General features: G+C 38.4%; 1 protein-coding gene across 4 annotated transcripts in view; it reads left to right on the top strand.

Annotated features, from left to right (window-relative positions):
- The window catches only part of smad1 (SMAD family member 1), a 44,196-nt gene extending 20,495 nt beyond the window's left edge, over window positions 1-23,701 (top strand). For 3 of the 4 annotated variants that reach the window (XM_042338190.1, XM_042338182.1, XM_042338184.1), the window contains exons 2-7: window positions 3,672-4,304; window positions 13,200-13,448; window positions 14,840-14,962; window positions 19,932-20,153; window positions 21,341-21,597; window positions 22,236-23,701. In XM_042338190.1, the coding sequence (XP_042194124.1) occupies window positions 3,905-4,304; window positions 13,200-13,448; window positions 14,840-14,962; window positions 19,932-20,153; window positions 21,341-21,597; window positions 22,236-22,379 (1,395 nt within the window). In that variant the 5' untranslated portion in view covers window positions 3,672-3,904 and the 3' untranslated portion in view covers window positions 22,380-23,701. The remainder of the gene's footprint in view (window positions 1-3,671; window positions 4,305-13,199; window positions 13,449-14,839; window positions 14,963-19,931; window positions 20,154-21,340; window positions 21,598-22,235) is intronic. The other variant, XM_042338194.1, reaches the window with a different exon arrangement.
- The last annotated feature ends 1,581 nt before the right edge of the window (window positions 23,702-25,282 follow it).

Genomic DNA, 25,282 nt, shown 5'->3' with positions numbered 1-25,282 from the left:
ATGGAATTCCATATGGAATGTTCCCAGGAGCATTATCCAACAATGGGAAAGTGGATTGGGACGGCATGTTTGCCACTGCAAGGATGTTGTCCATAAAGATGTTTCCTTTGTTAGTAATGGGATTATAAATCAAATTCTACTGCGGAGAGTTCAAGCTAGTGTGAATTAATTGTCTTCACAGAACACTTTCTAACAGGAGGTTAACCAAAACTTTTTGTTGAATTTTGTTGTCATTCCTGATCGAGCGATATTTTAAATTGTGCCTCTAAAGATTGTGCCTCCAGTAATGCCATGTATCCCCAGGACTGTATTTGAGTGTAATCTTAGACTGCAGGCTCGAATTCCTGACTTAGGGCTTGAACCTGCAACCTTCTGACTCGAAAGGTGTAAGTGCTACCCACTGAGTCAGCCTGGCACCTAAAAGGTGTGGTTTTAATGTAAAAGACAAAAACTGGTGCCTTACTTGTGGCTTAATGGATTTTACATTCACCATATCCATGCAGGAGAACAGTTCAATTAAAAAAAGTTAAATGCATGGTTTGTTTTAAATGTGCAATCCTTGGCTTGTTCAAGGTTATCATGTTTGAGTAGTTGTATGTACTTTAGATTTGGTATACTTGACTCTTATTGTATGTCTGACTTGAAATTAGATAAAGATGTTGTGCTTTTATGACTTTGGCATCAGTCTCTCTGCTGTAATTAAATAGCCAGCCATTTCTGATGGCAGCTGGGCAAAGATTTAGGCTCTTTCTACATCATGAATATTTCATAGAGAAATGTAGTTAGGGGAGGGGTAATTGCTTTGTGGTGACCAGCATGTAGACAGTGCAAGTGCCTATCGTATGAAAGTATTGCAGCTGGTATCCCTTTCCCCTGTGAATTACAGTTCACTTACACTCTCAGTTGTATACAAATGATCCTTGTCAGAAGTATTTTAAAAGGGGAACTCATCCCCTACAATTGTGAGTGTGATAAATGGATACTTAGCTCAAATACGCATCTTTCTGTTTCCATTTATGATCTCACAAGATTTAAGTTATAATAACTAACTCAATTCTGTCCCTTGGCTGAAGTAGGCGAAATAGATGTTGCGAGCTAAGGATTGTAGGTTTTCATTAATGCTAGATATATGGTTCTAAGATGTTCTTTGGTTTACCCCTTCCCATAATATGGGCTTGGCTCTTTAGGTTCCGTACCAATTTGGCAGGCATGTTCATCATGTTATATAATGTCTGTTTCCTCTCAACATTGCAGCTTTTATTAATAGAGGTGTCCAGCTAATGTTTTTGCAAGCTAAGAACTGTATGATCTTTGACTAAAATTGCTGTCTAAAGAACCTTTGAGCCTTGTAGAAACACTTATTTTAAATCTGCTTTATTGAAATCTTAGTAACTCCTTGTTTACTTAATCTTTGTAAACGAGAATAATTTTCTTAATCTTGCCACTTCAGAATTTCTGATGAAGGACCCTGTTCACTCATGTTCTGAACTTTACAGTTTCTAATAGTCCCAAAGTCTGTTTTAGTTAAAAAAAACTCATTTTAATATGATGCTTTATCATTTGTTGAATCTTCTCACAGGTCTTTACTTAAAATGTTGTAACACTTTGCATTCGGGTACAACATATTTGTACCTGAATGCAAATGTGTATTTCTAGTCTTTCTCTTAAGCGCTTTGAGATGTCCTCGTGACATGAAAGTCACTAATCATGTAAATTGCATTGTATGAGAGTAAACTGCTTTTAGAAAAGACAATGTAAAATTCCATGCGTTTCTGCAACTTACTCTAAAGCGTATCCTTATTTAATTACTTGATAGGGCTACAATGTCAATTGTTGAATCCTGACAAAAACAGAGCATCTTGGCTATCTTTCTTAATTAGCAATGTGATTCATTTCAAGTCGTTTCTAAGCAGAGGGATAGTTTGACAAGTTTTATCCCAACAGCAGTTCGATCTCATGATGTGTCAAAGAATCTATTGGTTGGTGGACGTTCCAATTTAGAAAGCATCTTAAGTGTGACATTTCTGAAGACAACAGTTATAGTATTGATTTACCACTAATAAATTTACTATTTAAAAATCAGCTTTCAAAAGTCATTCAGTATCTTGGAATAGAGCATCATTATATCAGTTTATATTATGATATATTATTTTATTATATTATTAGCTATATCAAATGCAAGGATTATTATTATAGTTTTCTTTTCCCAACTATGACTATTAACCATTAGACATAGAATGGATAGAATCTAGTTTCAGAATCTCTAGTGCTTATCACTTGTGATTATCAACTGTTTGACAATTTTCTCCTGAGTGTTTGAGGCAGACTGTCAATAGGTAGACTGATTGTCACTTATTGAATTGAAGAGTTACTTTGCCCTTCTCTAATTTCTTCCTTCAAATTTCAGAAAAATACAACCAGAAGAGACAGTCATTTTAATAATACTTTATTGGCACATATTCCTGCCTTGTAGATTTTGCAAATTTTACATTCTTATAATTGGAGGATTTTTTTAATCCTCATCGATATCAGAAAAGGGATGTGTTTTTTCTTTATGTGCCACCATGTTTTTTAACCACATTTCATGGATTTAATCCCAAGAAGATAACTTTTTTTTGTAAGTAGTTTGAATTAGTTCTGATGTACTGTGAAAAATGTGTGATTTCAGAGAAAGATTTTAGTTTTACACTTTTTTTGTCTACCTGTTGCATACAAGTTGTGATCCCAGTTGTTTAATGAATGGGGAGAATGAATAAGTTGAGTCAAAATAGCTTTGATCCAAAATGTAATGTTCAATATTTCACAGGCCAGCAAATGTTAGGAGTGCAGTACATCAGACCTAATCCATCTTCATATGCTTTTCTATTTTTTCAATCTACATGTAAGGATATAGAACTAATAATCTTTGCATTTGAAATCACGTCTTATTACATTTGTTGATGTGTCTCAAAGAGCTTCACAAGGTACACTGGGGTTTGCAGTTAACTGCATTTCTAGGCAAACGTGACGGTCAATTTGCACATAGCAGTGTTCCACAAATAATAACAAAGTTGAATGACCAATTTTGTATGCAGAGGTTCTTGGCCAAGATACTGGGGGAAACTCCCTTCTGTTTTGAAATAATGCTATGGTATATTTAATGCTCACTTCAAGAAGCAGATGGAACCTCGGATTAATGTCTCATCTGCCAGGCGGCACTTGTGAGAGCTCATTGCTCCTCAGCACTGCATTGGAGTGTCAGCTTAGACAATAAGCTCAAACTCTCTTGTGAGGCTGGAGCATGCAAACTTTTGATTCTGAGGCGAGCGTCCTACCAACTGAACCAGGCTTATCTTTTTTGACTGATGTAAAAGGTTATTCCATTTTCAATTTTTTGAAAAATGTTACTGATTAAATTGCATTGGTATGTTGTAGAATTTGGATTCACCAAACCAAAATGAAGAACCGTTCTCATTAATTAAGGCTTTTTTGCCCAGTGAGATCATTACAGATCCAGCTTATTAGCCAACCAGGCAAAACAAACATTTGGCTCTGTTAATTTGGGTACTCAAACTGCAAAATGCTTTTATAATGCAAACTTTGGTGGTTTATAACTTGAGACTGATAGTAGAACTACTGTTGAATAACTCCAAAAATGGTTTCACCTCCTAACTATTTTTTTCTTTCGTTAGATCCAGAAGAGGAAACATCTGTAATGTGAAGTGCTGAATATCCTGACTTTCACATGGAATTGTTTACAGCTTTACTTTGGGACATTTCTGTTAAGTGAATAGCAGAAGAATATCTCAACACAATAGGTTTGACCATTTCTAAGACGGTACGCTTTTCTGAAGCAAAGTGTTCAGAACTATTAGTGTCTTGCACCCAATAGCTTAATTGCTATTGGTTTCAAAAACTGGTCAAGATGACAATGGCAAGCTTGTTCTCGTTCACCAGCCCAGCTGTGAAACGCCTTCTGGGCTGGAAACAAGGCGATGAGGAGGAAAAGTGGGCTGAAAAAGCAGTCGATGCTCTAGTGAAAAAACTGAAAAAGAAAAAGGGAGCCATGGAGGAGTTGGAAAAGGCTTTAAGCAGTCCGGGTCAGCCTAGCAATTGTGTCACTATTCCCCGCTCCCTGGATGGGCGTCTTCAAGTATCGCATCGCAAGGGCCTTCCGCACGTAATTTACTGTCGTGTATGGCGTTGGCCAGATCTTCAAAGTCATCATGAACTGAAACCACTTGAGTGTTGTGAGTTTCCATTTGGCTCAAAACAGAAGGAGGTCTGCATTAACCCATACCACTACAAACGAGTAGAAAGTCCTGGTAGGTGCTTCATTCAGTACATAGTCTAGACAGTAACATGTGTTTTCAATAATTGATAAGACATGATATGCAACAGTGAAGTGCATTTTCTTTTTTTGTTCTCCACTGAGAATTAATATTTGAGTTAAAATGACAACTTTGGTGTGCGTGTTAACCTTTCACAACATTTAAAATATTAGCACACAGATGTGTGAATTCTGTAGTTGGTGACATTTACTCTAATGTAACTTCAGACCTGCACATCTTTCCATTGCTTCCTTCTCATGTTAAACACATAATAATCAGTCTAGCTTGAGCTGTAGTTCCCGATATGCTGCAGCAATCTGCATTGAATGTTTCTGAATTATTTTCTGTTTTTCAAATCTTATGAACAATCTACTTCAGCCAACATTGGCATTCTCGACAACCAAATCAGCATGCTCCTCTGCCTTATTCCATTTAGTACTGCAATCCTTTTTAAATTACAGTCTTTTAGGTTTTGACTGCTTTTAAATGGACTGGTTTCAATTGTTAGAAAGGATGAACTGAAGACTAAACACCAATGTAACCAGGAACAAAAGTGGGTGCATGAAAGAAAATTGATTTGGCAGTAACTTTCCAATAATTAGTGTAGAGAACACTGGGCATTATGAATTTATTGAACATCTGAGCACATACTATTTACTGACAGGGATGTGGGATTACATAATCTATGTTTTCTCATGTAAAATTATCATTTTGATATCAACCTATATTGAAAGAGGTTAAAGTTAGTGGCCTGTTTTAAATTCTAGTGCATGGATTGGCTACTTGGAAGTTTTGCTTGCTGCCAGCAAATTCAATTGAGTAAATAAGAACATTGATGTATTTGCATAAATAATGATCTAAAAATTTTGCATTTAAACTTCTGTAAAATCTAATTAATAGACAAATTTAATGCATGTTGGCGTGAATGCGGTAGTACTTTTGAGTACTGTTTATTGTTGGAGTTTATTTCTTCTCATGTGCTTTCCCAAGTCATATTTCTTGCAGAGGGAAACTTGTCCTTTCAGAGCATGTAATGTGGTGACTTCCTCTCCTGTAGACTTATTACAAACACCCTGCTCATCTTGCTCTATTACTTTTAGAGGCCTAGGAAATTTTGGAGTCGAGTACAGCAATTTGCATTTTGTATACCGCCTTTCACGTGAGAAAGTCTGGTAGTGCTTCATTATGGTGGGGTTGGATTTGACCAGAGTGGGGGGAGAACGGGAGATGACCATAGGTGGAGTTGAAGATGTAATTTTAAAGGTGGGATTTAAACTTGATAGAGAGGGGCAAATGAGAGGGATTGAGACGGGGAGTTCCAAAGGTTAGAGTTTTGGGACCGAAGACTCGATCACCACTGGTGGTATAAAGGGGCCAGAGGACTTGCTGTAGACCTGTTAGCTGAGCAGAGGAAGATATCAAGAAAGAAGGCATGTGAATATCAGTTTTATAAATTCCTTGTCATGTCAATGTCTCAAAGCACTTAACAGTAACTATAATTGTCAGCTAAAGTGACTGTTTTGAAAGCCAATGCAACATCCATTTTGTGCACAGCACAAGTAGGTCAGGTCCCATAATAACCAATTTTATCTGGACTTAGCCAGGATACTGAGAAACTTTTCCGATAGTATGATACCTTTGACAACAACCTAAAAAGCATGCAGTGGGTTGAGACCTTGGTTTAACAGCATATCTGAAGGAAGACATCTCTGGCGGTGTAGAGCTCACACAGTACTGCATCCGCCGATATTAAGAGCCCAATTGCTGACATGGAGCTTGAACCCATACAACAACAACAACAACAACAAGATTCCATTTATAGAGCGCCTTTCACGTCAGGAGGACGTCCCAAGGCGCTGCACAGTTGGGTCATGACCCGAGCAGGGGGGAAATGGTCAGGGTGAGGGGAGGGAAGGGAGGGAGAGAGGAGGGGGGAAATGGTCAGGGTGAGGGGAGGGAAGGGAGGGAGCGAGGAGGAGGAAGAGAGTCGAGAGGGGAGCTGAAGGCACGGTCAAAGAGACTTGATTCACTTGATTCAGAAACAAGAATGATACCATTTTTTTTTGGACATCAGTGTTACCCAAAATTCATTAATAATGACCGGCTTCTTGACGGTTTAAATGGGCACGACAGTAAATCACTCATAATAATATAATAATACTCCTTGCATTTGATTATAGTGCTTTTCATGTCTTCCAGACATCTCAAATCGCTTCACAGAATATACTGTGAAATTAATTGACTGTATATTTTGTGGGCGAAACACGGCAGCCAATTGCACACAGCAGTGTCCCACAAACAGTCGTTCATTTAAATTTAAACTCATTCATACTCACTCCATTGTTTCCTTTCATGATGTTATTGCATAGCAGTTTTTGCAACTGAGAGCTTTTATTTACTCCGATCCTCTTCATGTTTGCAAGTAAAGATTAAATCCATGCGTGTTTAACAAGGATTTTGTGGTATATTCACCCTTTTTTCTTGACAATGTACATTTTTATTCTAGAGACTTGGTGAAGGTCATTCATAGGTTTGGAAGGATCAGCATATCAAGTGTGCATTGTAACTTCATTGCTTTAGAGTAGTCAAGTAGGTTTGTGTCTGTAACCTCTTCCTTGTTTGTCCACCCCCCACCCACCCGAAATTAGCTGGAGTGAAATGAGATAGGCACACTGCTTCTGTCACTCTTCCTGGGGTAGCCCGTGAAGTTGAGTAGCAGATTTTGGCAGGAAAACCGTTTTCAGCCTACTGGAAACTTTCCATATTATAATTTTGTATCCCTGGCAGAAAGATGTACTGCTAGATTGGAAATGTTTAAAATTATGCTTTGGTTACTGGGAGTAGAATCAAAATATTAAGTAATCGTGCTGACAACCGCAGTTGAAGAATACCATTAAAATTGTGGTTCTGGCATTTGTTTCAGTGAAGCATTACATGGTCGCCCCAAGTCATCCAAATCTACAGAAGTAGCTGATTGTTTGCAAATAATAATTTTTCTTTTTTGCATAAAGTGCATTTTTTTCTCCTCAACATTGTCTTGCAATGGATTACAAAATTGAGAATGAATGGTTACAGTGAACATCACTACATTCTTGATCCACAATAAAAGTAGCTTTTGTTTTTTAGGGTTTTAAGTGAAATTGAGTCAATGTTTCTACTTGAGTCATACTATTTGACTACTAATCTCCATGTCAAAAAATACTGCATGCTTTACAAATAATTAACTTAAATTGGACAAGCTATCTGCAAGTCAAACAGTTTCCTCCACTGAAACAGAAACTACGTTGATATGTAACAACTGACTTAGTTAAACTCTGAAGAAGACTAGACAAATTAGGTAGTAAGGTTGTTTACATCTTCAATTTGAGAATGTTTCAGCTCATGAATTCTCAAATTGAAGATGGTAAACTCCCGATTATAATTCTGTTGTGACCGTGAGCCTTCATTGTAATCAAATGGGTACGTTGTTGCCTTTGGGCAAGAGAATTAATAAAATGAACTAAATGGACGAGGGTGTACTATGTAAATGGAAGGATATTGTGCAGGGAGTGACACGAAGGCAGGTATCTGAAATAAATGTTTTTGAATGGAGCTTGGAAACTGAAAACTTATCTGAACTACATTTACTTTTCCAGACATTAAATATTTCTCTTTAATATTCCAGATCTATCACAATAGGCATGTGACTATAGACTTGGGCACAATAGGCAGACATGTAATATCTGCTTAAAATTCTCTGCTAAGAAAAATATATGTATGAATAGTGAGTAAGAGCGTGGGGATTGTACAAGATGGTTTATGTAGGGAATGCCCCTCCCCTCCGGCAGGATAGACTTAATAGGCCGAATGCCTTGTGTTGTAACATTCTATGATTCTATTCTCCAAAAGATCCTGGAATAAGAGAAAAAGGAGACGCAGCAAACCTTTTTTGGCTAAGGTAAATAAGATTTCCCCACCATCACCACCAAGTCTGATCGGAGGCTGTTTCATGAAATTTGTGACAGTGAAGCTCAGTTGATCAGTTGGTGGTACATGGATATTGGATCAAGGTTCTGAGGATCCTCAGTTTTACCTATACTGCCTGTTAGTTAATAGAATTTGGAAACGGTCTTAATGACTGGTCACCATTGATGCAGTAATGTTCCCAGATGCCCCCTCTCTCTTACTTCTTTGTCAGACAAGAAAGCCCACAGTCATAATACTTTGTGGTACCTGGGCTATAAACTAGGTCAAGGTACAAGTGGTGCAGTTAGCTGTATAGCATTTTTCAATCTCTGCTATAGGACTGTTCCAATTACATTATGTAAACATTGTAAATCTAATACCAACCATCTGCCAGTCACACTTTCAGATCGCATTGTTGTTACTCTAGGACTCCTGCTTTCAAAATAAGGCTTGGTCTGTTTGTTTCTGCTCCCCACTCCAGGCCACCCCAGCCAATGCTGTACTGGGGCTGTACTCCATTGTCAGAGATGCCTTCGGACGAGATGTTAAACTGAGGTCCTATCTGTTCAGGTGGATGTTAACGATCCCATGGTGCTATTCAAAAATAGAGAAGGGTATTTCTCTTCGTATTCTGGCCAACAATTCTCCGAATAAAATTGTTGATTCATGTCATGGCTGTTTATGGCACTTTGCTGTGTGCAAATTGGCTGCCAATTTGAACCTCTTTGAGATGCCCTCTCCTCGTGAAAGGTGCTTTTTCAAATGCAAGGATTATTTTGTATTGCAAATTTCTGAGTTCATGGAGAGGAATGTCTTGAATAGAATTTAACCTTAATTATTTCAAAATGAAGAGATTTAAATAAGTGGAGTATGACTGTGGTAAAGGAAGTAAACTATTTCATATGATGTGACATCCTATTAATTCCTAGTTACTAGTTAGTTTAAAACTCAAATGAGTCTCTCGGTTATCATCCACAAAAGATCCGATAGTATTCCGTGACTGAAGGGGCAGAGTCTTGTCAATCCATGGCAGCATGTGCAAGTGCTTATTGCAGCCCAAATGAACGACATACGAGTAGGTCTTTAGAGGACCAAGAAATACTGAGCTTAAATCTCCTAATGGTGAATGCATTCAATAAGTCTGCCCAGTAAAAATGTTCTGAGTGCATTTAGCAAGGCCTAATTTATATCAGTTATTTACAGATAAGTGTCATTATGGTGCACTCCTGTTAAATTGTGGAACATCAATTATGTATCAGTTTTGTGCACTAAAACAGGGTTGCACTTGATTCCATATAAACCAATGACCGGATAAATTGAGGTTTTCTTGAAGAGCAAATGATAGAATATTAATGCTCAGCCTCTAAAATGGATACTGAAAAAGGTGTTAACCTAACGGGATTATGTGAACAATTAGCAGATGGATAAAGAGTAGAAAAGGATCATGGAGTGAAAAAATGGTAGAGTGGAAAATTGTCATAATTTAGCAGCACAAAATTGTGCAGAACATAAGCGAACACTTAGCTGTTTATTTAAAAACACATTTGGTTGAAACTTTGGCAGTAGCTGCCAAATGTGCTTTTAAATAAATGACTAAGTGCGATTTCTTACCTTTATTTTATTATGTTCTGTCTTTTTAAAAGTATTACAAGATTCCATTAGCTGGAAACGTGTCGGGGCTTCATCTGTGTTGATAGCATTGACTCCACATTACGCAAGTGTAGATCATTATTAATTAATTGAAAACGACAGGTGACATTTCTCCAGGGATTTTGTTATGGTATGTGTGGGACCTCACTGAATAGAACGTAACCACATTTTCCTTTTTAATGAAGGATCTTAGCTCTTTTTTATTGAGTTGATAGTTTCTACGAACAGTTTAAGGAGTGTCTCTGTTTTGCAGGTTGTTTCTACCCAAATTACTGTCAGGAGTTTTAGGACCTGTACGGTTGAATGCAGAAGACAAACCATGTTCTCTCTGTGGTGTTACCAGTGTCTGTCATGAAGTTCCAAACCATCTCATGTTCTTTGTGCAACTATACAGTGCCTATTTTTTCTTAGAAAGTAATATTGCTTTAGCAGAACAGAAGGTCATCTGACCTGACAGGAACAGCTGGCTGTGTGGAACAGGCAGGAAATTCCAGATTGAGAATGAGACCTTTGTCTTGTGCATACTCTCTGGTAGGCTCTGCCGACATGTGGCATTTTGAGGAAGATGGGCACAGGAAGTGATTCATCTGGAATGCTACACACAATTACAGGAAATGCAAACAAAGTTTTTTAGTTTATGGCATCTGTGCCATGTTAATTTAAGGGATAATTACTGAAAGTCTGTTAAGTATCATTGCTGTGTTTTATACGTACTGTACTTCATTAATGGATCTATAAATGACATGATCTAAAATTCCCCTTTTGGGTCATGTTCTACAAACTCCCTGAACATCAGGATTCATGTTTTCATTAATGTGTGCAAGACATAACTACTGTAGGGTGATGCTCTTGATTATTATATTGGAAAATCATGGATTGTAATAAATAATTGTTGCATTTGCTATAACACCTTTCACGTTGGGAGGGTATTTCAAAGTTCTTCACAGGATTTATTATAAATGTGGCATCCAATTTGCGCATAGCAACGTCCCACAAACAGCCACGTAGTGAATGATGACTTATCTGGGAATTGTTGGCGAGGACACTGGAAGGAAATCAGTTCTCTTTTTGAGTAGTACCATGGGAACTTTAATTTACATCTGAACAAGCAGGTGGGACTTATAGGGTAGGTGGGTTAACGCTTCATCTGAAGGTCTGCATTTGCATCATTCCGCAGCCCAGAATTGGAGTGTCAGCCGAGACTGTGAGTTCACAGTGTGGGACATGAACCCATGACCTTCTGACTCTAAAGTGCTGCTAACTGAGCTATGCAAATTGGATTGTATTGAGCCAGGATGACACCTAAATAATTTGAAGTATTGCAAGTAAATCTTGTGGTTTAAATGAGTGTTTGTGAAACCTTAGATCTCTATGCAATAGCCAATGGCATAATACCATTGCCATTTTTAGTTTTCCCCTACAAGAGACCTAGAATTTTCTAAATAGTTATCTCTGTAAACCCAGTATCCAACCTCTAGTCAGTGGCTTGTCATTGGAAATTTAACTCCTACATACTGTGGTGATTGACTGTCAGGCACCCGGTTTTTGACTACAGCTGTCATTATAGCCCTGGCTTTTTTAGAATTTCATGAATTGTGTTCCTGTTGATCACTGTGGATTTGGGTAGTGGGTGGTAAATTCAATGCAAACAGCTGATTTAAAATGTTTTAAGATTATCGAGTGATTTGTGATGTTGCCTAACTTTGGAAACATCCAACACTTGTAAGTTTACTTTTAGGTATCTCTAAAGAGGTCATTAATGTAGTAGATATGGGAAAGAAAGCCAGTTTGTAATAGCTCCAAACCAGCTGTTCACTTTGATCTGGTGATGTGGAGGGAGGGCATTGCACTATTTTTTGCAACCAGGTTTTTGCCCAGATTTGAAGTTGCAGTGCCAAAAACTTACTTTGGTTGCATAATGGCGAACAAACAGAATTGAATCAGTCTGGCTTGGATCCTAACCCACAGTCACTCAAGAATAATTAAACTCTTAATTTGAAGTATAATTAATCAGTTGATGTAAATGAGATGTATGTCTATGCATTTATCTCTGAGGGTCCAAATTTAAACTTAATTACCTGGTATGGTATTTTGCACAAGCTGCCTACCATCAATTTGAAATCTTGCATCCGAGTATATTATAGTAAAGCAATTGAAAGGAGGAAGGTTAATTCGGGATCTGATATCTATTGGACTCGAGTATGACTGAAGAGCAGTGTCATTAATCAGCATTACTCATCCTCTCCCATACTAATTTCGTATTGATATTTTATTACTTTATCTGCTGTTTCTTGCATACAGACTCCATATTGATTTTTCTGACTGTCTGTGGTAGAGATATGACAGACTGATTATAGTAGTGAGATGACCATCAGGTGGCTTCTGATTGGCTAATATGAAGGCTCTGTTACAAATTGTGAGATAAGTAGGGGGAGTAATGCAGTCACAGGGCGTTTAGGGATCGTGTCCCACTAAGCAAAGGACAGATTTTTAATATGATGGTCACTCAGGCTAAAATTATTTGGATATTCAGAATCGAAAGATTAAAATGCTTGTATCCTGGTTATGTTCACAAATTTGGCACTGAACTCAAGCAATAACAGTTCACTTATTTTTAAATCTTATGTTTGGTTTGTGTTTGATCCCAAGTACTGTAGTGACTATTTGCAGGCAAATGCGGCAGCCAGTTACACATGGTAAGGTGCAAGAAACAGCTGTGAAGTGGAGGATAATTGGCTATCTGAAGAAGCTCCTTGGTTTTTTGAATTGTACTATAGGGTCTTTAAAGTCTCCTTGGAACAGGCAGACAGAACCTCAGTTTATCATTTTACCCGAAAGGCAAGATGTGAAGGGCACTATATAAATGTAAGTTGCTGTTGAAAGACACCACCTAATGAAGCAATGCTTCCCCCAAATACTGCATGGAAGGGTCACTCTAGTCTGGGAGTCCAAAGTCCCATTTTAGGGCTTCTGGGTCAGAGGTTATCTTGTTCCAAAGTATAGTATTGTTATTTTAAAATACACAGAAATACACTCAACACCGGGTAAACAGACTTCAAGTTTCTGGAATTCAGACTTTCGGACTGTGTCATAGCAGGTCATCACTATGGCCATTCTTTGGCTAATAAATGGGAGTGCTTGGTTTTTCAGACTATTGCTGTTCATTTCAAAAGGGTTATCTATGGGAAATAGCCATCCATCCACTTGTATTCTTAATGTGAGTTTCTAATTATTTAGCTTCATAAACAGTAATGCCAGAATTTGTTGAACATCTTTCCTTTCTATTTTTTCCAGTTCTTCCCCCAGTCTTGGTTCCGAGGCACAGTGAGTATAACCCACAGCATAGCCTCCTTGCACAGTTTCGCAATTTAGGAAACGATCCTCCTATGCCACATAATGCTGCCTTTCCAGAATCCTTTCAGCAAGCAAATACCCACCCATTCCCCAATTCTCCTAATAGAAGTTATCCCAGTTCCCCTGGAAGTAGCACATATCCTCATTCTCCAGCAAGTTCTGGACCAAGCAGCCCTTTTCAAATCCCAGGTAAGAGCAGTACAACTATGTACACCTGCATTATTTACCTTCATAAGTTTATATGTTTCTGTATGTGTGTATTATATATACATACATTATATATAATAGAGATAACTCATTTTTGTGAAAGTTATGAACTTCCTTAATTGCAGTATAAATGTTCGTATGGTTATTGAGTGTGTATTTTCCACAATATCTGTAAGATCTAGCATCAGTTTAAAGAATATAATTTTAGAGAGATTTTACCAGTGAAAGGCAAATAATTTTAGTGCTGTAGACACAGAAGTGAGTTATGACTGTCTTTAGAACAGGTGAAAGGATGCCTGGAATTCTCAATACAATACATCTCTCTGTGGCAGTAATCACATTCTGGGACAAACTGGCCTGTTCCCAATAAATAAGACTGTGTGATTGATATACAAGGTTTGCCAGGTACAATTGATTACATGCTCAGTCCCTTGAGAAGGGAACAGATTGGTATGACCAGAGCTCTGTTCAAAATAGTTTTCTTCACAGATATAATTTCAGGAAAGAGAGAGGCCCATTATTAATGCTTTGAAGAACAACATGAAATTGCTGGCAATAGCTTATGTAACCTTGATTCTATGTTATTTCCGGAGTAGATGAGTATAGAAATATATCAGAGCAGTATTTTAGTATGGATTAAACACTATTTAGTCTTTGCTGGCGCTTTGGGGTGTCCTCCCAACATGAAAAGTGCTTTATAAGTGTAAATTGGCTTTGTATTGTTTTGTATGGGCCACAAGACCTGAATCAAAAATTCAAATCTGATTGTCTAACATAGATAACATTACTGAAGGAGAGATTGCAAAGTTAAATGAAGCACAACAGTGCTCTGAATACAAGGAAGTAACATAAATTTGTCAATGAAGATAAAGTTTGATGCATTCAGCATGATGTTAGATCTTCACATGACAGAGAGGGGTATAGAACGGTTTGGGAGAGAGGAAAGAAATGGGTGGGGATTCGTGTGGAGTCTAAACGCCAGCATGGACTACTTGGGCCAAGTGGTCTGTTTCAGTGCTGTATATTCTTTGTAAGTCTTTGAATGTGTATAGATGCCCAAATTAAATCAAGATTCCAATTATTTTAAAGATTATTTTGTGTTAAATTTACATTTGAAAGTAAAGTAAGTTTTCAAATTAGGTAACAATGCGTTTAAACAAAATCAAAGATCTAGCTATAAATTATTAAATTCTGGTTTTGCTGTTTCTACATTGCTCAAGTATTTTAGTTGGAAAAATTGGAACTCAGGCTGCATTTGAATATTCATTTTCTAATGTATTCAAGCTAGTTTAGTATTGTGGTGGCATTTAATGACATTTGAAGTAGTTCAGTGTTTGCTATGTACGGTTATAATTTTTGTTTTCCACCTATAGCTGATACCCCCCCTCCTGCTTATATGCCACCAGATGATCAGATGACACAAGACGGTTCACAGCCTATGGACACATCGAATGTTCTCGTGCCTTCTGTACCACCAAATATAACCAACAGACCAGGTAACAAATGAAACTTTTAATATAACAGGAAAGAAAATAAGTGTTTTGGTGCCAAACATAGTAAGATTCTTCAGTGATCTGCTAGAGCATTTAAAACTACTCCTCTGAGAGTTAATCACCGTCTTGTTTTCTACAACTAATTGATGTTGATTTTGTTTGATTTTTGGTGCAGGACGAAATATTCAATATGTTTTTAAATATATCAGTGTATTGTCTGACAAACATTAAATCAAATATAACATTTCTTGCAGTGGTGGCTTGTTAATACAATGGGAGGCCCAAGTGCAAATGGCTTTAAAAGTTAAATTGTAATAATCCTTGGAAAATTATAAAAATTCAGAGAAATTCTTATGAATAATTGCCAATTATTGTCCAATACTTATATGGAGTTGACGCACCCTTTCATTTCAGATCTAGCGGCACTTGAATGAGGTTCAGTTTGTGGGAATTTGGCAATAAAACATTCTACCTATCAATTTTACATCCAGTTAGTCTTGATTACGAGGAGATGCTTGAAGTTTGGTGTTACCTTGGCACATGGCTTCTTGACATCTGTTATGTCCAGGCTCCTCTTTGAGGGGATTATAGGTCTCAGCCTTTGCCTATTTCCTGATTGTGCTGCAAATCTCAAACACTAAAAACCCATAATGTAACCACTTCACACTTGACTCCAGGTAAAATGTGCAGAATCTGCAAGTAGTTTTGAGATTATATAGCCCTTAGGCTGGCCATAAAGTTTTCAGATCATGCACTGACCTTGAAACAAACACTAATAAAGCTGCTCAGGTGTCAGGGACTATCTTTATTACTGTAATTGTATGCTGTTAAAATAAGCACAAAGAATGCCATTTTAAATGGGTTAACATTGTTTTTTGTTCTTTCTCACTTTCTCTGACCTTATTTTGCTACTTTTAATTTTATTTATATTCCCAACCTCCTCTATCCTTTCTATATCTTATTAACTAAATATTATATAATAATAATAAATTGGTCACTTCAGTCCATGACTGTTTGTGCGCAATTGACTTTCACGTTTCACCCACAAAATATACAGGCAATTCACTTTACAGTCTATTCTGTGAAACGCTTTGAGATGTCTCGAAGACGTGATAAGGCACTATATCAAATACAAGGATCATTATTATCAACTACGAAAATTACTGAAACATACTTATTTCTGTTTGCTCCCAATATACTTTTCGAGATGACTAGTAACCCTTTATAAAAATAAAAGAGGGTTTTGTTCACTTTACCCCAAGCTTGGTGTCCCATTGACCACTTTGAATTGTTTTCCTTTGTTCCTGTTCAACTTTGGTGTTCCCCTTCGGTTTGCAATTAATCAAGGAATTATTTGTTCCAACACTGATGGGGCTCTTACTTCACGGGAGATTGTTGAATTTGTGAAGTGCTAGGGAAGCTAACACATCCATGGTATTGTAGGGGTTAAGTCACTGGCAGTCTGCGTAATGCCCTTGTGTCTATACCAGGAAAACCTTGTCATCAGCCAAGATTAAATTAATGCTCCCATTGTTTCCTGAACTGCGAGTTTACCTTTTAACACCCCCACCCAATTCCATTGAACTTCATGGAAAAAAAATTATAACTGGCGTTTAGAAAAATACATCTACCCTTGTACAACTGTTGGTGCACAATGTTAAACATTTACTTTTCTACTCTAGCTTCACATAATGCTTGATCTTGATTAAAGGTGGCTAATTTAGCAGGGAAGAAATTTTCCTTTGGTATTCTGATGTGCTCAAAGAGTTGAATCTGGGATAGTAAACAAGCAATATGATTTTCATAGGAAAGTAATGGTTCTATATATTCTATCTGCATCTATAGATCCACTTTACTCAGCAATCCAAGAATGAATTTCTCTTTATTCATTACCATTAATTCCTTAATACTTTACCTACCAAAAATAATGTTTTGAAAGAGAATCCATATTACTGAGCTTTTAAAAGGGATTGAAAAAATGTTTGAAAAGGAAAAGTATGAAAGGATTGTGGAGAAAGGCTTTAAAAGATCTTTCAAAGAGCCTTGCCCAGACGCAATGGGCCAAACGTCTTCTATTCTCAAAAAAATCCATGATTCTATTCTTACTTTTACATCCACGAATAAAATACTTGTTTGAAAATTTGAAATATTAACAATGCTAAATTTTGTGAACTTTGAATTTGAATTCTAGGGAAGAGTAGGTGATGTAGTAACTGAGTAAATGTGCACAGTGGGGAGGGGTTGCAGCTGTTTCCTAAAGATAGTGCCAGATTCCAGAGTATGTCATGCTCATGCCTCTTGTGAAAACATCTGAAAATATAGCCCTGTGTTTACTGCTGAATGGAAAAGTTGTCATTTTGTATTCCTTAAAGAGAATGTCCAACAAATAGCCAACCATGCCATTTTTGGGGAAAATTTTATTGCCTTGAAGATCTAAAGCTCAGCTCCTGATCACAAATATGACGGCCTCAGAAATTGTTTCTTCATGTAGTGCCCTTCCCCAAGCTGGATGTCTGATTACAATTTTTTTTATAAACTGTAGCTCCCAGGTGTCTATAAACCATGTATTCAAGACAAGAATTCACATGTTTTACTAGTTCAACTTGTTTAAGAATGAACTAAGTACTTTATATTGCAGTTGCACAATCTCAAAAGCGTACTCATACAGACATGACTTGCAAACTTAAGTCATTTCTGCTTGTGCTGCCAAATCTGTACTGTCAGGGATACAAAATGTAAATTTCTTTGTATTGCACGTGAATTGGTGAAGTAACAGGAGAATTCAAAGCTTGTGCAAAATTGCGCTAGATAACTGCGGCTTGAAATTTCTCATGGTTTTGGCTTAAAATGTAACTTCATGCAGAATTTTGAAAAATTCTTAAATTCAGGGGTAATTTGAAAGCTTTTTTTGCAAGTTGAGACTGAATTTAGGAATGTACCAAAACTTTTAGATTTTAATAATAATCCTTGCATTTGATGTAGCGTGTTATCAGGTTATCAAGAATCTTAAAGAGTTTCACAGGATATACTGTAAAGTGGAGTGACTGTGTATTCTGTGGGTGAAACACAGTTGTGCCCAGTAATGTCCCACAAATAGTCATGAAGTGAACAACCAATTTTATTTGAGGGAATTGTTGACCAAGACACTGGGAGAAACTCCCTTCTCTTTTCGAATAGCACCATTAGGTCTTTAACGTCCACCTGAACAGGCAGGTGGGACCTTGCTTTAACATTTTGTACGAATTAAGGCACGTCCAATAACACAACACACTCTTAGCACAGCACTGGAGTGTCAATTTAGACCATGTACTTTCAACTCCCGATGTGGGGTTTGAACCCCCAACTTTCTGCTACTGCTAAGCCAGCCTAACAAAAGTTTTAAAGTTAACATAATGAAGAGTTTTGGTTCACAGATTTCTAAAATTATTGATGCAATTTTGAAAACCTCCAGATATTAGTGACTTCATTTTTATTTCTTTTAATAAAATACATGTAAAACATGACCTTGTGTAGTTCTCATTAGAGGTGGAGTGCTGACATCAGAGTTCTGAGCAGTAGTAATAAAGATCAAAAATCTATTGAGCAAAAGGAGCAACTATAAAATTATTTCAGTTTTCTTTAAAGAAACAAATGGCGCATAAAAATGGAATACCATTCTGAGTAGAAAGCACAAGGTTTTAAATAGTTTGAAGTTCTATTCCTTTTGGACAGCAGTAGTGTCTTTAAAGACTGCCTTTAACAAGCTGCATCCTGTCACTGCTGTTACGTAATTTCCAGTATTGGCGTATTCTGGGAACTGCAAGACAAAGCCCACCTGCTCTTCATGATTTATGACTACTTTTGGGAAGTCTGTTCAGAGATATGAGTGATGACCATGAATCATTCTATGAAAATGGCCAGCTGGCATTGATTCCATAATTTGCCCACGTTGGGGTCAAAATTGTGAACTGTACATGCTTGTTAGATCTTAGTCTGAACTGTTTTCCAACTTTGATTTGTAGTGTTTCCTTTCCCCAAGAAAATATTCTAAATTAGCTTCTGCTGAGATTTGAAATTATGTAGTGACCCTGAATAATGTTCTAAATTGAGTGCTGCATTGTGCACAACCAAATTTTTAACAAAATTATGTGCACAAGGATTTATTTTCACTTTTTTATTATTTCATTATTTATCATTTCATTATCCTGCAAAAAAATACAAAATGAGAACTTGTGTAATGCACACAAGGATTTTGTGCCTGGAGTTGATTTAGTTTCCAAAGAATCATGTTTTTACAGAAAGATGTAGCGCAGTGGTCAATCCCTTCAAGGAGGGAAAATTGAAGTGCTGGTTAACTCTTGTGCCTCCTAGTGGCTGGTAATAGTACTGCCATCAGAGGTTTAAGAGCAATTTGTCACCTAATAATAATAATACTTGCATCTGATATAGCGCTTTTCACCTCTTCTAGTGATATCAAAGCGCTTCACAGTATATACTGTAAAGTGAATTGACTGTATATTTGTGGGTGAAACACAGTAGCCAGTTGCACACAGCAATGTCCCACAAACAGTCATGGATTGAGTGACTAATTTATTATTTTTTTTTTAGGGATTATTATCCCCGGAAAAGCGATGCACCAATCGACTAACAACCGGGTTCTTACTTGCTGCTAGATAAACAGAGGCGTGTGGAGTAAGAAAACTTGCCCAACATTTCGCCCTGGCGGGAATACAACCCAGGTCTCCTCTCTCACTTGCGAGGCGAGAGCTGTAACCACTGAGCTACCCAACCACTGTGCTCTAACCAATGATGGAATGGCACACTGGAGACCAATAGAAAAATAAGATTTTTTTAAAAAGAAGTGTTGTGAATCTATTCAATGTAATTGTGTGAATGTATAAGACACGAATATATTTCACTGAAACGTTTTGCTGTATATAACCTGTAGCTGTTCATTTAGGGGAAATGTGAATGTAATAATTTTCCTTTGCAGATGTTCAGCCAGTTGCTTACGAGGAGCCAAAACACTGGTGCTCTATTGTCTATTATGAGCTGAATAACCGTGTGGGAGAAGCTTTTCAAGCCTCTTCGACTAGCGTATTAGTGGATGGCTTTACTGATCCTTCAAACAACAAGAATAGATTCTGCCTTGGGCTTCTGTCCAATGTGAATCGTAACTCTACCATAGAGAACACCAGGAGACATATTGGAAAAGGTAATCCCATATTTAATCATCTACATTGAGATATTTACTTCACAAGTATTATGTGTGTAACATGTGAATTTTAATACACCTGTTCGCTTTCATGCCATTGTTAATAAAACTCCTGACCTCGACAACACTGATCACATTCATAAACATTCCAGCTGTCCCTTATTTATTGCTCAGTTCTGAAACATGACAATGAAAGCCCTGATAGTGTCCTTCAGTATAGCACATCCTCATTTGTAGCAGAGTTCTCTGATTAGTAAATAATCCTAAGAATTCTCTGATTAGTAAATGTTTGGAAAGCACATGTAATATAAAGCTAAAATTGTAAGCTTCCACCACTCACAATATCCAACTGATTCTAAACTCTGGCGTCTGTATCCTCACCCATACCAAACTCTGCACCGCCAATGCTTCAGTCCTTGCTGGCCTCTACTGGCTCCAACTGCAGCTCCCTGTTGCAGAACTAATTGATTTCAAGATTCTCATGCTCAACTACAAATCATTTCATGCCCAAGCTACCTGTCCAACCTGCTCACACCCTACTCCTCTGCTCTCCCCATTCACTCAAATGGTTCTAGTCTTCTGCATGTCCCCCCTTGTCGGTGTCAAGCACTGCCTTTAAGGGCTCAGACGCTACCCCATATGAAGGGCGTCACACAAATGTAAATTGTTGTTAAACTTTTGTTGTGTATAATGATGCAAAACAATTTAGATTAATGCTTTTGCTGCATTTTTGCTCATGTTTTGTCTTTTATAGTTTTGGAGAACATTTAGAAGCGAGGATACACCCTGCTACAATCAAAATTTAAAGACCAGTGTTGATCTTTAGTGTAGATATTCTTTCTCTTCCCCTCTCCCATTTAAATTATTTTCTTATCTGGCTTAGAAGAATCAAGCAGGCAATCTGATTCCTGACCTGTACCATAGCAGTCTTACATCTGTCCACTAATACTTGCACAAAAGTGCAGAGCACCAGCATGGAGAATAGCCAACAAAGAGTGAACCGTATTCTGCTACTCTTGACAAAGCAGCTTAAGGAGTGGCATTGTGCTGTCATGTTGCCCCATTGAATGTTTTTCAATATACTTTATCAATCCAACAAGATTAGATTTACTGTAGGATGATGATGCTTTGAGGAAACTTGAAATGCAAAACATATGCCAAATAAACCGCTGTTCTTCATTTTGTAGGTGTTCACCTTTATTACGTTGGAGGTGAAGTGTATGCTGAATGCCTGAGTGACAGTAGCATTTTTGTGCAAAGTCGAAACTGCAACTATCATCATGACTTCCATCCGACTACAGTCTGTAAGATTCCCAGCGGATGCAGTTTGAAGATCTTCAACAATCAGGAGTTTGCCCAGCTTTTGGCCCAATCTGTAAACCATGGCTTTGAGGCTGTCTATGAACTTACCAAGATGTGCACCATTCGCATGAGCTTTGTAAAGGTAATGATGGAAGTAGAATAAAGTAATTGCAACGGTTTGGTACAGATTTATAAAAGACACTATTTTAGGTTGTTCGCTTATGTTGTTAGGCTTTTAAGTAGAATATTTTCAAATTGTTTTAAGCTGTAGATGGTTATGTTCGTTGTAGTTAATTTGCTAACCCTTTGAATTTGAGTTGAAACAGACTTGTGTTTGGGCGGTAATCAATTCTGCATATTCAGCTTGTGCTTTTTGATGCTGAAAAATACTTATTTTGAGCGTTGATGTGTAAAAGCTATGCAGAGTGGGACTCCGCTGTCGGTCCAGTGAATTTATTCAGTTACCATGCACTGGTCTGTGGATTTTTAATATTCAGTAGTTGGTATAAGCAGACACAATTCATTCTTGGCACTGAACAGGGTGCTTTTGTGACATTCCATCAGAGGATTGTTGTGGAGCGTAGCGGGAGGTTTATTGTGCTTTCAGCCTATTGCATGTTGCTGACGTGACTGGAAATGAAACCATTTTCCATTTCTTACCATGGATAGTCTCCTATATTGGTCACAAGAATAATTGAGACTGTTCCCCTAATTGTTTCCTTCAGCTTTTTAAAATGTCTTTCTTTAGCTTTTTATAATGTCCTTTCTTTTATTTTGTAGGGTTGGGGAGCTGAGTACCATCGACAGGATGTGACAAGCACCCCTTGCTGGATAGAGATCCATCTACACGGTCCTCTGCAATGGCTAGATAAAGTCCTCACCCAAATGGGTTCCCCACATAATCCCATCTCTTCTGTGTCATAACAGTGTTGTTATGCTGCTCCTTGAGAATTGTGATTTGGAGTTTGTAATCATTTGAAGGACACACAAAATGGGTACATTCTGGACTGGGATGGATAGGCACCTGGAAGATACTTGACCTTTTGTGACCAATTATTGGAGACAGATTATCGGTCTATCTAGCATCATACTGCTGTTGTGAAAGTGTTCAGTTTACATTGTAGTATTCCATTTGTACCTAATCCTGAAAACTATATAGGTTGTGATTTAGAATACTGATTTGAAAGATGACCAAGCAGAGATACTGCATATGGAGATTTCATTTGAATGTTACTAATCGTGTGTGCTTATAAAATATCTTGTGGTCAAAATATAAACGTAAAGTCATTTTTCCAGTTAGCACATAATAGCTCCCCATTTGGTCTGCAAGAGTTAAAGGTATATTGCACAAAAGATGGCTTACAGCCCTTCCACAGATTAGGTCACTTATCGTAGGGTTGCTTGACATCTCGTGCAAAATATAGAAGCTGATAAAATGAACCCTGTGTGCAGCGCTGTTTTAACTTGAGTGCTGGCATCGATTCCTTAAATGAAGCAGGAATGCTGTCAGTTAAAACTCCATTTTCAGTGGATCTCTGAAGTGTGTGCGTGCGCACACGTGTGTACATGTATATTCTGAGATTTAAAATTGTTACATTTGTCCTGATTTCAAAGGGGAGGGAGGGAAACTTTAAATCTAACATTAGAAGAAAGTAGGTAAGCGGGCAATGTGTATGTCCTCTGGTGTGCATTTGGTGGATTCAGTATTTTAATTGTTGCATTAAAGTGTACTTTGTTCAGTCCATGAAGCTACTGTCCTCTGTTATCAGTAGCCCAGCATCAGTACTGAAATGATGCATAACCCAACTACTTTTTTTAAAGAAAAAACTTTTTGGTAAGCAAAGTTTGCAGCATATGTATGCTGTCAGCAGCTCTAGCTCCTTTCAGCACCTTTTCTTCTATTGTGTCTTTTTGTTGAAATGGTTTCCATAAAGCTTCTGAGTAACTGATTAGTGGTTACCAAAAATGGACATGCATAGGATGATGGCTAGATTCTTGTTCATTACTTCCAGCTTTACCATTTTGTTACTTGCTGGATGCTTGCAATGCAATGAATTTTAGTTTCATAAGTGGTAAATTGGCTTGTTTTATAATAATTGTTTGTGATAGTGCTCATTTCTTTTCTGCTGTTATATACACACTTTTACACAAGAAGACTTTTGCTGTTGTGCTGTGGAATTCTGCAAAACTTTTATGCTGAGTATAGCGAGTCTTCACTAGAAAACAATAAATCTGTTTCATCATGATTTTGAAAGTATATCTTTTATTTGCATTGGATTTTCCAGCACAAACTGAAGAGCTACACCACGAAGTTCATGATTTTAAAAAAAATTGCATCTGAGAATCCACATTGCCTCAGATGCAATGTTTACTTAACTAATACACCAAACAATTTCATATTTTCATTTTTTTTATTGAACTGGTACAAATAGATTTTCCTTTTGTTCAGCAAACAGGCATCTTTTTAAAAAAAAATGAAATCCTCACCTTCTTTAGAACTTCCCTGTCTGGAAAGTTCCCGGGTACTTTGCTCTCAATTCTCTACCAAAGTTGTTCTGTACCACATATTCCTATTTCCCTTCTACCAATATCCTGGTCAACAATCCTCCAGATAAATTGCTCCTTCACATCATGACTGATTGTGGAACCTTCCTGCACACAACAACAACAACAACAACAAGATTCCATTTATAGAGCGCCTTTCACGTCAGGAGGACGTCCCAAGGCGCTGCACAGTTGGGTCATGACCCGAGCAGGGGGGAAATGGTCAGGGTGAGGGGAGGGAAGGGAGGGAGAGAGGAGGGGGGAAATGGTCAGGGTGAGGGGAGGGAAGGGAGGGAGCGAGGAGGAGGAAGAGAGTCGAGAGGGGAGCTGAAGGCACGGTCAAAGAGAAAGGTTTTGAGACCGGCCTTGAAGGAGGAAAGGGAGGAAGCAAGGCGAAGGCACTGGGGGATGGAGTTCCAGAGCCTCGGGGCTGAGAGGCTGAAGGCCCGACCACCGATAGTAGGGCGGTTGGGGCGGGGGACGTGGAGCAGACCGGAGCCAGAGGAACGGAGGGTACGGGCAGGTAGGTGGTTGGAGAGGTAGGAGGGAGCAAGGCCGTGAATGGCCTTGTAGGTGAGGATGAGGATCTTGAAATCAATCCTCTGGGGGATGGGGAGCCAGTGGAGGCGAGCGAGGGTGGGAGTGATGTGGTCCCGAAGCCTGGTGCGGGACAGTACACGAGCTGCAGAGTTCTGAATGACCTGCAGCTTGTGGAGGGAGGTGGCGGGAAGGCCGGCGAGGAGAGAGTTCCCATAGTCCAGCCTTGAGGTGACAAAGGCGTGAACCAGGGTTTCAGCAGCGTGAGGGGTGAGGTAGTGCCGTAGTCTGGCGATATTCCGGAGGTGATGGAAGGCGGTGCCAGTTGTGGTGCGGATGTGAGGGAGAAAGGACAGCTCAGGGTCGAACAAAACGCCGAGGTTCCTGACTGGCTTTGAGAGGTGGAGAGTGCAGCCTTGGATGCTGATGGTGTCAGCGCCTGAGGTGCGGAGGCGCTGACGTGAGCCAATCAGGAGGGCCTCGGTTTTTCGCACGTTGAGCTGAAGAAAGTTGTCTCTCGTCCAGGACTCGATGTCGGACAGGCAGGCTGTCAGGACATCGGTGGTCGTGGAGTTGAGAGTAGAGGAGGAAAGGTAGAGTTGGGTGTCATCCGCATACATGTGGAAGTTAACCCCATGTTTGCGGATGATGTCACCGAGGGGGAGCATATAGAGGGTGAAGAGGAGGGGACCGAGGACAGAGCCCTGAGGGACACCACATGAGACAGTACGGGGGGTGGAGGAGAA

Source organism: Callorhinchus milii, unplaced genomic scaffold (genome assembly GCF_018977255.1).
Source record: "Callorhinchus milii isolate IMCB2004 unplaced genomic scaffold, IMCB_Cmil_1.0 Scaffold1, whole genome shotgun sequence".
Classification (NCBI taxonomy): Eukaryota; Metazoa; Chordata; class Chondrichthyes; order Chimaeriformes; family Callorhinchidae; genus Callorhinchus; species Callorhinchus milii.
This window is presented reverse-complemented; position numbering and strand designations above follow the sequence as displayed.